The sequence below is a fragment of the Podarcis raffonei genome, chromosome 5 (genome assembly GCF_027172205.1).
Source record: "Podarcis raffonei isolate rPodRaf1 chromosome 5, rPodRaf1.pri, whole genome shotgun sequence".
Lineage (NCBI taxonomy): Eukaryota > Metazoa > Chordata > Lepidosauria > Squamata > Lacertidae > Podarcis > Podarcis raffonei.
In genome coordinates, this window is record NC_070606.1 from 96,058,960 (window position 1) to 96,076,482 (window position 17,523).

The 17,523-nt window shown below is 40.5% G+C and overlaps 1 protein-coding gene across 4 annotated transcripts in view; it reads right to left on the minus strand.

Annotated features, from left to right (window-relative positions):
* The window catches only part of LOC128414857 (cytochrome P450 2J2-like), a 46,278-nt gene extending 37,622 nt beyond the window's left edge, over positions 1-8,656 (minus strand). The window contains exons 1-4 of one of the 4 annotated variants that reach the window (XM_053390765.1): positions 7,330-8,656; positions 7,082-7,244; positions 6,400-6,549; positions 6,037-6,197 (exon numbers count right to left, since the gene is read on the minus strand). In XM_053390765.1, coding sequence (XP_053246740.1) covers positions 6,037-6,197; positions 6,400-6,549; positions 7,082-7,244 — 474 coding nt within the window. In that variant the 5' untranslated portion in view covers positions 7,330-8,656. Of the gene's footprint in view, positions 1-6,036; positions 6,198-6,399; positions 6,550-7,081 lie in introns of all 4 variants that reach the window. The other 3 variants (XM_053390766.1, XM_053390764.1, XM_053390767.1) reach the window with 3 other exon arrangements.
* Positions 8,657-17,523: the final 8,867 nt, after the last annotated feature.

Consider the following 17,523-nt stretch of genomic DNA (forward strand, 5'->3'; position numbering starts at 1 on the left):
TGCAAAGCCTGGAAGAAGGAATGAAACAAACAAACGAACAAAAACGAACAAAACAAGAAGTAAGGGAAATAAAGAAAGAGGAAGAAAAGGTTAAGGGAGAAGTTTCAGAAATTAATAAAACACAAGAAGAATTGTGGGATGCAATTGCTTTGAATGAATTGAGGCAAAGAGAATTAAATTTGAGATTGAGATCAGTGCCTGAAGTACAAGGAGAGAACATTTTGGAGAAACTAACAACGGAGATTGCACAGTGGTTAAGTATGGAAGTGGAAAATGTCAGAAAGACAATTCAGAATGCTTTTAGAATCAAAGCAAGGACTGTCAAAGCAAAGAAATTTCCAGGAGATTGTTTGATTATATTTAAAGGTAGAGAAATGAAGAATTTGATTTTACAGAAAAACACAGAGGCTGTGCATTGATGGAGCTTTTATAATTATTTTTAAAGACGTCCCACTTCGTCTGCTGAAAAAACGTGATCATTACAAACCATTGACACAGACATTAAGGAAGAATGAAATTGAATTTAATTGGGAATTTCCAGAAGGGATCTCCTTTTACTACAAAGGGAAAAAGTTTAAATTTACAAGCGTTGATGAAACACATAAATTTCTGAGAAGATACAAAGAGCTGGGAAAAGGGGAGGAAGCAACAGTTGCAGGAGCAGCAGGTCCAGTAGGATTGGAAGAAAAAGAAAAGGATAGTAAAGAAGAGGAGGAGGAGGAGGAGGAGGAAGGACAGGTTTAAGACTTTTATACTTTTACTGGTAAAGGGAACACAAAATGGCACTGCAATTATAGACATGGAATGTTAATGGAATTAATGACAAAAAGAAAAGAAATAAAATTGAACATTTCCTTAAAAAAAGAATTTGGATATTATTTGTCTACAAGAAACTCATGTGGCGAAAAAGTATAGAAGAGTATTGATTAATAAAAAATTGGGAAATGAATTTGTTTCATCAGACAGAAGCAGGAAGAGAGGAGTGGTTTTGTATATAAAAAATAAATTTGAGGCTCAGCAGATATTTAAAGATGAAGAAGGTAGGATAATTGCGGTACAAGTCACATGGCAAGGTGAAAAATTGATAATAGTCGGTGTATGCACCAAATGGAAGTAAAACAGAATTTTATAAAGATTTAGAAGAAAAACTTTTTGAATTTGTGGATCAGAAAATTATAATAATGGGTGATATGAATGGAGTGGTTTCAATGGAAATGGATAGGTTGAGGCCAAGAGAAAAATCGAAGGAAGGAAAACTACCTGTCAGGGTACTGCCATCGGAGAAACAGGAGGTGAAAGGGCTCACAGAGGCTGAGAGAGACTTATCAGCTGGGGAGGGAACCAGCATGGGGAGAGGAAGGGCTCCAAGGGAAAGTGAGTCGGAGGGAGGGCTCAGAGACACTTCCAGCGAAAATAGTGGGGAGGTTTCAGGACCTCCCATAGGGACACCCACTCCTCGCCGGAAACTGTCACGCCGAGAGTCCAGAAGACGCGTTTCCGTTAAGGAACTTTTATGCTGGAAGAAGTTCCGTAAACACCCACTGTCCGATTCTACGAGCGACTGATGGAGCCATGCTTAAGGAGCTCCGTCACAGACAGAGGTTTGTGGACTTAGCCAAACTCTGAGGGACTAGGACTTTACGCACAAGCAGCTCATCATCCCATCACACTACCTAAGACTTTTTTTTCAATGATTGAGAACTGTAATTTGGTAGATGTTTGGAGATTAAGACACCCATTAGAAAAACAATTTACTTATTTCTCAGAACCAAATCAATCAATGTCAAGAATAGATTATGTGTGGATATCCAGCGACTTAACACCAAGAGTGACAAAAATAGAAATACAACCAAAATACTTTCGGATCATAATGCAATAAAATATGAAATAAAAGAAATGGAGGAAAAACCTTTCAATGGAGATTAAATGAGAACCTCTTGGATGATCAACAAATAAATGAGAAAGCACAGAAAAACTTAACTGATTACTTTGTGAATAATTGTAACAAAGGAACAGAAATGAGTGTAGTATGTGATGCTAGCAAAGCTGTAATGCGAGGGTTTTTTATACAGCAGAACACTATCAGAAATAAATTTAGAGAAAAAGGGGGGAAAGAAATATTAAAACAAATAATGGAAAATGAGAAGAAATTAGTTAAAAACCCAAATAATGTGAAAATAAAACAGAATATTAAAATACTCCAAAGTCAATTTGCAATGATAATAAATCGAGAAGTGGAGTGGAATATTAAAAGAATGCCACAAAAGAACTTTGAATATGCTAATAAATCTGGAAAGTGGTTGGCATGGCAGATTAAAAAGAGAAAGGAACAGAATACAATTAAGAAGGTCACAGTGGAAGGAAAAGAAATAGATAATCCGAAAGATATTAGAAAAGGATTTGTGGATTTCTATAAAAGAGCTGGAAAAAACGACATTAAAAAAATAGATTTCTTGAGACAGAAAGGAATGCAAAAAATTCTGACAGAAAAGAAAGACAGACTGAATGACCTAATTGAAACAGAGGAAATTAAAGTTGCTATAAAAGAATTGAAAAGTGGAAAGACACCGGGACCGGATTTATTTACAGCAAAATATTGTAAAGAAATGAAACACGCCCTACTTGTGCTGCTGAAAGAGGTTAGGAATAATATACTAAGAAAGGGAGAATTACCAGAAACGTGGAAAGAAGCATATATTACATTTATACCAAAACAAGATTCGGATTTAACACAAGTAAAGAACTATAGGCCAGTTTCGCTGTTAAATAATGACTATAAATTATTCACAAGTATACTAACAAATAGATTGAAAAAAATATTGGATGAGACTATTCATAAGGACCAAGCAGGTTATTTACCTGGCTGACAGATGAAAGATAACATAAGGAATATAGTTAATATAATTGAATATCTGACTGCCAGAAATGAAAAGCAAGCGATGTTAATTTTTGTGGATGCAGAAAAGGCCTTTGATAATATATCCTGGGAATTTATGTTAAAGAATTTAGAATTAATGGACACTGGTCAATTCTTTCTAAAAGGAATAAAAGCCATATACTCAGAACAGAGAGCAAAATTGATTGTAAACAATATAGTAACAGAATGTATTGAAATTACTAAAGGTACAAGACAAGGGTGTCAATTATTATCACCATTATTATTCATATCGGTACTGGAAGTCTTTTTAAGGTAAATAAGGAGAAATGAAAAAATAAAGGGAATTTCAGTCAGTCGAAATGAGTATAAAGTGAAAGCCTTTGCCGATGACTTGGTATTAACAATAGAAGAGCCAGTTACAAGTGTGAAAGAAGTACTAGAGGAGATAGAACAGTTTGGGCAAGTGGCAGGCTTTAAATTGAACAAAAAGAAAACTAAAATGATAGTTAAAAATATGAAACAGGACCTGGTGGAAGGGTTGCAGCAACAAATAGGTATAGCAGCAGTTAAAAGAGTTAAATATTTGGGAATCTGGTTAACCTCCAAAAATATTGATCTATTTCAAAATAATATACACCGGTGTGGAATGGTATTAAAAGAGATCTAGAAATATGGGGAAGGATGAAATTGTCATTTTGGGGAAGGATTTCAGCTATTAAAATGAATGTGCTACCAAAGATGTTATTTTTGTTTCAGACAATTTCAATAATCAAAGGGGCAACAATTTTTAAAGATTGGCAAAAAACAATTTCAAGATATATCTGGCAGGGAAAGAAGCCGAGAATACAGTATAAGTTGTTAACAGATGTTAAAGAAAGAGGAGGCTTCGCTCTACCAGATCTGAAATTGTATTATGAAGCATCTTGCCTCTGTTGGTTAAAGGAATGGATGTTATTAGAAAATACAGAACTGTTAGATTTGGAAGGTTACGATAATAGATTTCGATGGCACGCATATCTGTGGTATAATAAAACAAAAGTCCATAAAGGATTCGGAAGCCATATATTTCGAAGATCTTTAATAGAAATATGGGATAGGTACAAAAACTTACTGGAATGTAAAACACCGCATTGGTTATCTCCATTAGCAATGAGTGTGAAAAAGATCAATACGAGTGGGAAATGGATAACTTATGGGAAATTAATACAAAAAGAAGGAAGTAAATGGAAGATGAAACCATATGAGGAAATCAAAGAATATGTGAATGATTGGCTGCACTACCGTTAGGTCAATGAAATGTTTAAACAGGATTTTAGAGAAAAAAATGATTTGATGAAAATAAATCAAAGTTTGAACTAGAGATATTATTACTTAAATGTAATAACTGTAAAAATTTGTCTAAAATGTATAAATTGCTGCTTGAATGGCATTTGAAGGATGAGAAGGTAAAGTCAGTTATGATTCATTGGGCCAAAGATTTTGGGTATAATATACAGCTGAGTGATTGGGGAAAACTATGGAAAGAAGGTTTAACGTTTACTGCATGCAATGCTTTAAAAGAAAATGTGATGAAAATGATGTATAGATGGCATATTACACCCGTTAAATTAGCTAAAATGTATAAAGTTAGCAATAAATGTTAGAAATTTAAAGAAAAAGAAGGAACATTTTCTCACATGTGGTGGGAATGTAAAAAAGTTAAAAGCTTCTGGGAAATGATATATAATGAGATGAAAAAAAATGTTGAAATATACATTTATAAAGAAACAGAAGCATTTTTATTGGGCATTGTAGAAAGTGATATAAATAGAAAAGAATGTAAGCTGTTTTTATATGCAACGGCAGCAAGAATATTATTGGCACAAAAATGGAAGCAAGAAGAATTACCGACGAGAGAAGAATGGAGGATGAAATTAATGGACTATGCAAAACTAGATAAATTAACAGGAAGGATTCAAAATCTGCGGGACCAGAAATTCCCAGAAGACTGGTGTAAATTTACAGACTATTTGAAAAGTAATTGTGATGATCAGACTACGTTTGTAGGTTTGCAAGAAGTTTTGTGAGGTGAATTATTGGAACTATTGCAAAAATGGATAAAGGGGAGGATGGTTAGTTAAGATAATTAAAGGCAATATGAATTTAAGAAATGCATAAGAAGTGGTTAAAACGGTGGATCATCAGAGGTGCTGATGGAAGTCCAAAAAAAGATTGTATAAGTGGTGAAGTTTTGTGGTATGTATTATAATTTATCTGTTAAAATTAATAAAAATTATTATTAAAAAAGAGAGAGATTTTGTTTGGCAGGTAAAAAAAATTCTTATTTTAACAGAAGCAGGTGAGGGAGGGATGTGGAGCACAGTAGAATGGAATGGAGAAGTGTTAAAGTTTGCCTTTTGGTGGCTCGTTGCAGCCAGCAGAAGAAAAGGGGACAGAGAAACACATTACAGCATGGGTAGGCAAGCTAAGGCCCAGGGGCTGGATCCGGCCCAATTGCCTTCTAAATCCGGCCCGCGGACGGTCTGGGAATCAGCGTGTTTTTACATGAGTAGAATGTGTCTTTTTATTTAAAATGCATCTCTGGGTTATTTCTGGGGCATAGGAATTCGTTCTTTCCCCCCCTTTCCCCCAAAATATACTTCAACCCCCAACAAGGTCTGAGGGACAGTGGACCTGCTGATAAAGTTTGCTGACCCCTGCATTACAGAGAAAGAAAAGGGGGAATCATCTGATGTCTCCCCATGGCTTCAACATCATGAGGGAGCCTGTCATAGTAGCGTCTGGTCACATCCAGGGCCACAGGCTGCATGGCTCCACCCACACTATACCATAGTGTAATTCCCTTCCTGAGAAAATTATTTTGTTCACTTTATGTGGGCTATAGATGACTTGTTCTGAAGGCCATTGTTCCGTTTCTAGCCTGTCTTTCCTCCAAAGAGTCCCGATTTGTGGACCTAGTTTCATTACTCTCTCTTTTATATTCATGGTAAGAAATTGATTAGGCTGTAAAATAGCCCTTATCTCAGATTAGATTTAAACTTCATCTCACTTCACCAACACTCTATCCTCTATCATAATGGAATCCAGAATGCTGAATGGGAAATTTAAGGCCCCTGGGAGACTTCTCTGAATCAGCAGGAATGAAAATGACTACTCACAGCATGAACGAAGCTTCCTATAAATTTTAGGGAGAAATCCATGGCTTCTATCAGCTTCTGGAACTGTTCATCTTCAAGAGCAAACCGGTGCCCAAAAGCCACAGCACATATCACGTTGGAGACTGAATTAGTGATGGGCAAGGAGGGGTCAAGTGGTTGTCCTGCAAAATAAGGTTATACTAATGTGAGTTCAGCTGCTCCTGTTCATACTGAGAGTGGGATTTCATGGTGGCCAAGAGAAACTGCTGGGATCTCCATTAGGAACCAAGAAAAACATATCACAATCCTTTCTAAAATGGACAGAGGTAGTACACAAATATATCTTCATACGCCAGCTCAGCACCATCACCTAGCATCACATACCCTTTGAACGTGCAAAAACCTCCATGAGCTGATGGGCCTCCTCTGCTACTTGGTGCTCCATGCCTTTCCTCCCCACTCCTAGCTTCCGCATAGTAACTACACCAAAGCGTCTCTGTTGCCTCCAGGTGTGACCATTTGAAAATATATTACCTATGGAAAATCAGTGAGAAATTCTTCCTTACAGAAATTAATGTTACAATTAAGTTACCAGCCAAGAAGAAACTTTGTTCATGCCCTTGAATGTGCAAGCTATTCAGTATCTCTGAGGCAAACAATTACAAAACGATGCAAAGTCTGCTTCAGTGTATTTCGCAGGTATCTCAGCAGAAAGAGCAGAGAGTTCAACATCTTCATCCAGCACTGAGAGCCAGGACAGTCAATGCATTGCAACTGCAACAGGAAATAAGCTTCTACTTGCAGTTCAATCTAACCACAGTGTAGTACAATTCTGGCTTCCATAAAGCACTTGTTAGAGTAAACTAATGGAAATTAATAGACCCACATTAGCCATGCCCATTAATTTCAGTGGGTCTTCTCTGGTAAGAACTGGCACTGCATAGAACCCCTATTTCCTGTTCAGTACAACATTAATAGAAAACCTTTGTTCTCTTTTTCCAGACAGCCACTTAAATGTTTTCTTCGGGGAAAGTACCAGCAGAAATTCCCATTCTTCACTACTTACCCTTTCCTTTTGCCATAGTCATAAGGAAAGGAGTCTGTGGTCGGTCTTCAAATTCTTCAGAGTGGTCAATGAGCGCTTCTTTCACTGCTTGGAATCCAGACAGTATTATGAAGGGTTGATATCCTGCCCAAAGGGTGTAAATGTTTCCATATTGTTTTGCCATCTATCATTTAGGTCAAAAGAGAGAAGAGGAATGCTATGTTCTGATAGGTATTTCAACTTAATATATGAGCTTCAGCCTTCCTCACCTCTTAAGCATCTCACTATACTCTCTTCTCTTGCCAGCATCTCCTTTTCTTTCTTTCGTTCCTTCCTTCATTCCAACCCATTTGTTTTACTCCCTCCTGCCCGTGTTTTCTCTGCATGGGATCAGAGCGGCAGAGAGGCACTTCATAGTCTCCAGCCATCTGGTGACAGGCAACTAGATGAGCCAACCATTGCCAGAGGCTACTTCATCATCACCATAAAAACCTTTTGTGAATGGATATGGAAACTGGAGCCCACCAGATAGTGTTGGACTGCAACTCCCATCATCCCTGACCATTGGCCATGCTGGTTGGGGCAGATGGGCATTGTAGTCTGGAGGGCATCAAGTTGGTATAAGCTTGGCTAGAGCACTGGGTCAGGTTTATGACCCACGGTGGGTCACAACAGCAGAGGTGTAGCAAGGTCAGGTGGTACCTGGTGCAGAATTTCTTTTGTCATCCCCGCACATTGAAATTTTTGGAGAAGCCTTTTTTTAGGCAGGGTAGTCCAAAGTTGTTGAGCCACCATACAAATATGTGGTAAGGAATTAAGAAGAGGATGGAATTAAGTGGTAAGGAATTAAGAAATACCTGTCTGAGTAATTTGGCTTATAAATGTATTAAACAAACAAACAAATTAAATATTGTCTCGTGTCTTCCCTGGCTACATACGAGCTACAAAAGTCCCATGGCTTTCCTGGAAATAGATAATAATATCCTGCTACACTGCCAAGTGAACTTGGTGTCCATTCATCTGTTGGAAGAGGAGAAGTGCATAGCATTCTGGGCCATGTTGCATCACACATGGGAAGAGTGGGAGGACAAGCTTCAGAGTATATTGCAATAAACTATTTCATTAGACCAGCTGCTTGTTTTGTGTGGTGTCTTTCAGATTTAAGCATCCTTCATCCTGCAGATACAAACAACACACATAATAATAATATAGAAACTAATATAAAAGGACAAGAATCTGATTAATAATGAAAAGCACTAAACCATATAAAGTAGGATAATTACAGCATGGGGAGCCAGGTGAAATCAGGAAAATACACGTGCCAAAATGTTGTTGCATTTTCTCTATGACAAGTGTTGACTAGTAAGTGGTAGCAGGATCAGCCTGTGCATCCTTCCTGTCTCAGTGCCATTAGTCTCACAGCTGCAGCTGGTGCTTTTAAATGACTCTCTGATGCTGATTTCACAGACCTGGCCTTTTCCTCTTGCTGGGAGTATTACCTGGATATTAGCATTTACTGCAGAGATGCAGTTTGCTGTATTAGTCTTTGAATTCCTTTTTTTAAAAAAGTGTTTGTATTTCCAATGAAGAAGATGAAGACTTTTCCAGGCTTACAATCTTGAATAGCATATGCAGGTCTGCAACAGATACAGATAAGTGCTGCCATGAATGAATGCAGAGTGATCTTTGTGCTCACTCTTTTTAAAATGCATTTTCTTATGTGTCTGTGGTTAGTGCTGTGGGGTTTCTTTTTATATATAATGTTCATATACACCAGGAGTGATGGCTCTAGAAGATTTGAAAGAATGAGGTAAAGATTTTTCATGTTAATTCTCTGGTTGGTTATAAACATACACCGAGGAAGCACATAACATGTAACAGTATACACAGTGGTGTATGAAGAGGAGGCCAGAGGGGGCAGGTCGCCCCAGGTGCCACCCTGGGGGGGGTGTCAAGATGGGCCACTGCCTCCCCCCAGCTGTGAAGCGGCGAAGGGCACACAAGCAGTCAGTATGGCACCGCTTGTGGCATCCCTATGAGCTGCCGTTCGCTCACGGTGTCCATATGGGCTGAACAACTGATTGGTTCAAAATTGGGAAAGGAGTATGACAATGCTGTGTATTGTCTCCCTGCTTATTTCACTTATATGCAGAATTCACCATGCGAAAGGCTGGGCTGGATGAATCCCAAGCCGGAATTAAGGTTGCCGGAAGAAATATCAACAACCTCAGATATGCAGATGACACAACCTTGATGGCAGAAAGTGAGGAGGAATTAAAGAACCTTTTAATGAGGGTGAAAGAGGAGAGCGCAAAATATGGTTTGAAGCTCAACATCAAAAAAACGAAGATCATGGCCACTGGTCCCATCACTTCCGGGCAAATAGAAGGGGAAGAAATGGAGGCAGTGAGAGATTTTACTTTCTTGGGCTCCATGATCACTGCAGATGGTGACAGCAGTCACGAAATTAAAAGATGCTTGCTTCTTGGAAGAAAAGCAATGACAAACCTAGACAGCACCTTAAAAAGCAGAGACATCACCTTGCCGACAAAGGTCCGTATAGTTAAAGCTATGGTTTTCCCAGTAGTGATGTATGGAAGTGAAAGCTGGACCATAAAGAAGGCTGATCGCCGAAGAATTGATGCTTTTGAATTCTGGTGCTGGAGAAGACTCTTGAGAGTCCCATGGACTGCAAGAAGATCAAACCGTTCCATTCTTAAAGAAATCAGCCCTGAGTGCTCACTGGAAGGACAGATCGTGAAGCTGAGGCTCCAATACTTTGGTCACCTCATGAGAAGAGAAGACTCCCTGGAAAAGACCCTGATGTTGGGAAAGATGGAGGGCACAAGGAGAAGGGGACGACAGAGGACGAGGTGGTTGGACAGTGTTCTCAAAGCTACCAGCATGAGTTTGACCAAACTGCGGGAGGCAGTGGAAGACAGGAGTGCCTGGCGTACTCTGGTCCATGGGGTCACGAAGAGTCGGACACTACTAAACAGTAAACAACAACAACAACAACATGTGTGTTTACCTTGTTTAATTATCAACATTTATTCTATTTTGTAGACCTTAGAATTCCTATAACAATTGGTAATTTCTGAATGCACATTTTCAACTTTTGTGTGGTTTTATACTAATGCCCTTGTACGTAACACAGCAGCAGTGCCTGGAATGAACAAATTCAGATTACCTAGTTCACTGAATTTATTAAAAAATATGTGTTTATTTTGTATAATTTTTCATTTATTAAATTTTTATTTAGCCACTTTTTCTTGACCTTACTACACATGAAAGTAGTTTATAAAAATTCTGTGTGACCTGAATATGAATGACGCTTCTCTCGCAATGGAACATTGGCGGATTTTTAATTCAGTTTCAGTAAATGTAGGGGTTTCATCACATTTTATTCTGTACTTGGTTGTGGCCATGACATTTACTGTTTCAACCCTTACTATTGTTTAAGCTGAAATATCATAGTTGTTAAGGGAAATAGGTAAAACAGTTGTTCATATTAGACTGAGTTAGAAATAAGTACCTTAATGAAAGTATCATCACGAAGCTTTACCCCAATCCGCCACACGCCTCCAATGAGAGGAAGCTGGAGAGGTCCAGGAGGATAGTGCCTATTTGACCAGAGCTGTTTCAGGAAGTGCAGAATCAGAAGAACCACCAGCAGAACAATAAAAAATGCCCCTATTTCCATCCTTCTCTTGCTTTCTCTTTCTCCTGGATACTTTTTAGGATTCCTGGTTAAGTTCAACACTCTATCTCTAAGGAGATCTTGCTTTCCTCAGAGAAATCAACATTTCTCTCTCTTTATATACTCTCTTATTAAAAAGGAACGTGTTCTGACATCATATCCAAGTAACCTTGGAATGTAATCCCAAGTCATGTGCTACAGTCAAACACTATAAACATTCTTACATGTGTCACTCAGATGACAGGAAGTCTGATTAATATGAATTGCAATTAGAATTTTGGCTAGTGTAAGACTGATTTGTGCTAGAAACATTGGGAAAATATGTACCATAAATTCATGAAATAAAATTGCATATGGAAAAGGCCCGGTGCAAATGCCCATGTGAAGCCCTCAGCCAGGACCTCATGGCAATAGCCCTTAATATAGCTATTAATGATAAATTATCATGTGTTATTAAGGTAAGACGGGGAATATACAGGAGATACGGAAGGTGTTTGCAGAATTTGTGCTGCTAAAACAGAAAGGGGTCAAACTATCACAAGAGGTGTTGAAATTTTGGGAGGTTGGATAGTTATAATGGAATGGTCTCGGGGGCAGGGTGCACATTTTTATTCTTATTTATTATCACTTTGTCAAAATAGAAAATAAAATTATTTTTTTTAAAGTAGCAGCTGCTGCCCAAGAAAGAGAAACGGCTGTTGCGCAGTGGTAGGATGTGAATTGTACATGCAAAAGACCCAGCATCTCAAGGTTGGGCTGGACATGTTCTCTAAAGAACAAAGGAGGAGGAGGAGGGAGGAGGAGTTCGCGGTGAGTTTTGGCACCTGTTTTTCTAGAAAAATAGTACTGTGTCCTATCCATGGCATCTCCGGGTACAACTGGGAGACAGTCTTGTCTGAAGTTCTGGATAGCCACAGCCAGTCAATGTAGATAAGACTGAGCTTGATGGAACAATGGTCTGATTTGGCATAAGGCCAAATCCTATGTTCAGAATGCTGGGGAGTTATTTTTAAACTGCAGTATTAGGTGCTCAGCTAGAATGTATACCACAGATCAGCAAAGGTACCACCAGGGCTAAGAAGATGCCAGCATGCTTAACAAGCAACGTCGAAGAAGTTATCAGAAGCAAGTAGTATTCCTTCAGAGCATGGAAATCCCATCAAATAAGAAGAAAAGAGAGTACAAAATTTGCCACATTTGTGTTTCTCTGGAACACAAATGGGCACAGAGGGAACCAGGGGGCATACAGTCGAAAGGAGTGTAGTAGTGAAAGTCTGGTTCATCTGCCAGAAAACCTCCCACCGCCAGGCAAAGCATCCACTGACCAAAGTGCAGTAATTTGGGGAAAGTTTTTTCACCATTTACTGGATTATCCTCAGGCCAGCGAAATCCAAATTCATTGGAGGATATGTACAAGATCACCGTTCTTTTCCCCCTCTTTGTTTTAAAATTTTGCTTTATTGTTCATTTATACCTATATACAACATGAAATCATAATCGTCTTTTTCAGTCAAATAAACATATCATTGATTACCAAAGTTACATTAAATTTCGGCTATGTATTTTCTTCATGAACATGTAACTTCCTATCCTCTCCATACAGCTATCCTTTTAATTACATATATTACATAATTTTGTCATTTTTACTTAATAAACCATCTGTGGTGATCACACAGGATCCCCGGACGTTTTACCGTCTATTGATCCCTGTGCCACCACTTTATTTCTCGCTGCCACCACCCAGGCCCTACCGGGTAAAATACTGAGTCCAGTCAAGGTTAAATTGGAACATAAACTTCTGTTTATTGATTGCACTTTAACAAGCATGTGGTTTCATAAACTGTCTCAATCAGTTACAATCATGGGGTGCCTATCCAGACCTATAATTTCCGCTACCTGCTCTCACTCACTAAACCACCTCTCAGATATTTACTTGTCTTCCTAGCTCCTAACTGTTCCTTGAAGGAATGGGTTTCCCAAAACCCAAAACTGACTGTGCAGACAGTTTTAAACTGCACCAAAATCCCTATTTTTCCTTAGCTAAAATGCATAAACTTGAGCCATTGAGCAAATGCATAACAAGAACACAGCTCTCTCCTTTATCAGTTTGTGACGTCAAGGATGACCCTGACTGTACCAGTAGAACAGAGAAAACACATTTGTGCCTTATCTTATGTTCCCACCACAAAGATGCACAGACCCAAGTCTGGGGAAAACGCCAGAAGCGTGTTCTCGGAGATGATGACCCCTTCCTCCAAGATAAGAGTAGAAAGAGGAAGATCCTTTTATGTTCAGGAGTGCAGGAAGGAAATCCCTTTTAGGGTTAAGAGTGCCGGAGCAGGAACATCTGTGATGTCAACCTGCGTGTACAAGCTGACGTGGCTGGGGAAGGGGGAGAGGGTGCCCAGAGGATATATATATATGCATGAAACTTGTCATTTCTTTGGACTTGCTGTGGACTTGATCACGCAAGTGCCTTCTGCTATCCGGAGAGCAGAATAAACTCTTTCTTTGAACCAACCTCGGTGTCATTTGACTTCCTTCCTCCTGTCCCGGAGCAATGCAGACCCAATCGGTGAACTCAAATAAGGCTACATCCTGACTCAGCTTATTTCGCTACACTAACTCAACCTACCCACAGACTCTATCCCAATTCACTTCCACTCCAACCAACCACCCAACTCCCAACGAACTCCCCCTCTTTGCCCCTCCCAGAGCTGGTTTTATAGTCCTTCTGACTCCACCCCCCTGGGTTCTGATTGGGTAACCTGTTTAACTATTTCACCTCCAGCACTCTCATATGTTAACATCACATACCTCCCACCTTAAGAAGTTTCGATTCAGGAGAGTTAACTTCTTAAAGTTACACTCCTGATCAAACAGTTTTGTTTTGTTTTTTTCCTATATATATATACATACATAAACAAGTAAATTGTTGATTGTCTCTGTTCATCCTTCACTCTCTGGTTTTCGTGATAAGGCATCCGCCACAATGTTCAAGGATCCTTTCACACTTTTGATAGTAAAATTGAAATCTTGTAGTAATAGGACCCACCGCAGAAACTTACTTTTACTCTTCATCGATCGCAGCCATATCAATAGTGAGTGGTCTGTACATAACACAAAGCCTCGTCCCCAGATATACGGCTTCAATCTTTGAAGGGCCCACACAATTGCCAAGCATTCTTTCTCAACTGTTGAGAGGTGCTTTTCTCTAGGCAGTAACTTTTTGCTGATGTAGGTGATTGGATGCAGGTCTCCCTCTGGTCCTGGCTGGCATAATACAGCCCAAATTCCGGCATTTGAAGCGTCTGTGAACACAGTGAATTCTTGATTGTAGTCTGGCGCTGCAAGAACGGGTCCTGACATCAAGGCTCCTTTCAATGCGCCAAAGAACTGCTGACAGGCTGATGTCCACTTGACTTGGTCTGGCTCCTTCTTCTGCGTAAGGTCGGATAACGGCGCTGCTAGTTCACTGAAGTTTGGAATAAACTTCCTATAGTACCCTGCTAGTCCTAAGAAAGTGCGTACCTTCCGTTTGGAAGTAGGGGTAGGCCAGGTGGAAATGGCCTCAACCTTTGCCTCTCCTGGTTTAATTACCCCTCCTCCGACCATATGTCCTAGATACTGTATGGTCGCACCACCTATCTGGCATTTGTTCGCTGTGATAGTCAACCCTGCCTCCTTAAGTCACTGTAAAACTCGTCTTAAATGTACTTTATGCTGCTCCAAGGTCACAATGAACACTGCAATATCAGCTAAATAGGTGACTGGGCACCAGCTCAGTCCCTTTAGAATCTTGTCCACTAATCTTTGGAACATGGTGGGTGCATTTTTTAACCCAAATGCCATAACTTTGAACACATAGAGCCCTAAGGGACTTTTAAATGCTGTCTTCTCTTGGTCCCTCAGATTCATTTTGACCTGATAATATCCTTTGGTTAAATCTAAGCACGTGATGTAATGACATCGCCCAATGGTCTCTATCATATTATCCAATTATGGCATGAGATATGCATCTGCTTTGGTGACATGGTTCAGTTTTCTGAAATCCAAACAAAAGCATACCGATCCATCGGTCTTGTCCAATAGCACTATAGGGGCTGCCCAAGGGCTTTCTGAAGGTGCATTAATTCCCGCTTTTAACATGTCCTATGATTTAACATGTTAAATCAATACTTTGGCCACCTCATGAGAAGAGAAGACTCCCTGGAAAAGACCCTGATGTTGGGAAAGATGGAGGGCACAAGGAGAAGGGGACAGCAGAGGATGAGATGGTTAGTGCTCTCGAAGCTACCAGCATGAATTTGACTAAACTGTGGGAGGCAGTGGAAGACAGGAGTGCCTGGTGTGCTCTGATCCATGGGGTCACGAAGAGTCGAACACGATTAAACGACTAAACAACAACAACATGTCCCGCACCTCATTGCTAACCTTCTCCACATACCCTCCTGTTATATGGTAGGGGTTCACAGCAATGGGTTTGGCTTCCCCTGTGTCTATCTGATGTTCTACACCCTTGGCCACTCCTGGAATATTATGGAATAAGGATTCATTTTCCTGCAAGATCTGTTTTACTTCCTCTTGCTGTTTAAGGGTTAAAGTTGGGGCCAATTTTATGTCCTTTAAACTACCCTGGGACTCTCTCTTGTCGTCGTCCCCCAGCATGGTATGTCTGGTTCACCTGGATCCTCTCGTAGGGCATACAGTGCCCAGTTTTCTGTTCTAAAATAAGGTTTGGTTATATTTACATGCACCACTTTCCGTCCTGCCTCTCCTTGCTGGATCACATAATTTACTTCATTCATTTTGGCTATTATTTTATATGGTCCTTCCCAAGCTAATTGTAGTTTGTTCCCTTTAATTGGTCTCAGCAGCAACACTTCACTCTCAGGTGCAAATGACCTTACCCTGGCCTTCTTGTCATACCAGTTTTTTTGCTTGGTTTGGGCACTTTTTAAATTCCCCCCCCCCCTGCTAACTCTAGGGATCTCTTTAAGGTATTCTGCAAATTAAATAAATACTCCACTACGGACTCTGGATCTTGATCTCGCTGTTCTTCCCAATTCATGCAAAGTAAGTCCAGGGGCCCTTTTACTTTACGTCCCAGCAATAATTCAAATGGGCTAAACCCGGTGCTTTCTTGGGGTACATCCCTATGTGCATACAGTAGTGGTTGTATCTTGTCATCCCAATCGGGATTTTCTGCGATATAGGTTTTAATCATTCTCATTAGGGTTCCATTAAATCTTTCAACTAATCCATTAGTTTCAGGGTGGTAAGGTGTTGATGTTAAATGCTTAATACCACACACTTCCCATAGCCTTTTCATTAGTCTTGATGTGAAAGAAGAAGCCAATTCAGTGACTATTTCACTGGCAAAGCCCAATCTACCCATATAGTTAATTAAAACGCTTGCCACCATTTCTGTTTCAGTGTTTTGCAACGGAATGGCTTCTGGATATTTGGTTGCATAATCCACCATGGTGAGAATGTATCTGTTTCCCTGCCTGCTGGCTCTAGGCAATGGCCCTATCAGGTCCAGCCCTAACCGTTGAAAAGGGGTTGATATGATAGGCAAGGGGCACAATTTGGCTTTTGTTTTGCCTTGACCGGTGCCTCTTCTCTGACATATGTCACAGGCTTGACGGTATTGTTTTATTTGTTTCCCCATGCCTGGCCAGTAAAAATTTTGAGCAACTCTCCGTTTTGTATGTGTGATCCCCATATGCGCTCCAAATACACTATTGTGAGCGTGCTGGAGGATTTTGCCCCGGTATTCATGTGGGATTACTAACTGCCTTCTCACTTCTTCACCCCCACCCTACCCAGATGGTGGGGAAGGACTTATCGATATAAAAGGTCCTTGCTCAAACAAAAACGTTCTGGACACTCAGGAGTTAACGGCCTCTCCAAATTGGCTGCCTCAAAGTACATTTGTAACTCAGTATCTTCTTTTTGCTTTTTGGCAAAACTTGGGGTTTGACTTTTAGTCAAAGGAAACAAAAAGGTGTCTTTTCTTTCCTCACACAGATTATCCCCTTGCTGTCGTTCAGCATTGTTTGCCTCTGCTACTGTATCCACCCCCTCAGGATTAGGTGACTGTAGGCTCCCTTTTGCTCTGGTAACTATGAAAGTACTCTGCACATGTTCTAAACGTGGGGATCCAGGGCACAGTCCTTCAATGGCTGCGCTCGTTTCTCTCTGGTCAGGGACAGAGGGTGGCGCTTGGGGGGGAATTGTCATCGCGCCACTCCTTGGTGTGTGGAGTACCTTAGGGTGCAATACTCTCCCCAATGCTTTTCAACATCTTTATGCGCCCCCTCGCCCAGCTTGTCCGGAGTTTTGGGCTGGGGTGCCATCAGTATGCCGATGACACCCAACTCTATCTGTTGATGGATGGCCATCCTGACTCGGCCCCAGACACACTGATCAGATGCTTGGAAGCTGTGGCTGGATGGTTACGTGGGAGCCGGTTGAAGCTAAATCCTTCGAAGACAGAGGTCCTGTGGCTGGGACGGGACGATATGGGATTGGGGGGGCAACTCCCATCTCTTGCGGGGGCGCAGTTAGTGCCAGCACCGTCCATTAAGAGTTTGGGTGTAATCTTCGACACCTCCCTTTCCATGGAGGCGCAGATTGCAGCTATAACAAGGGCGGCATTTTTCCATCTCCGCCAAGCTAAGCAGTTGGCTCCTTACCTCTCTCGCCCTGACCTAGCCACTGTGATCCACGCGACGGTCACCTCCAGACTGGATTATTG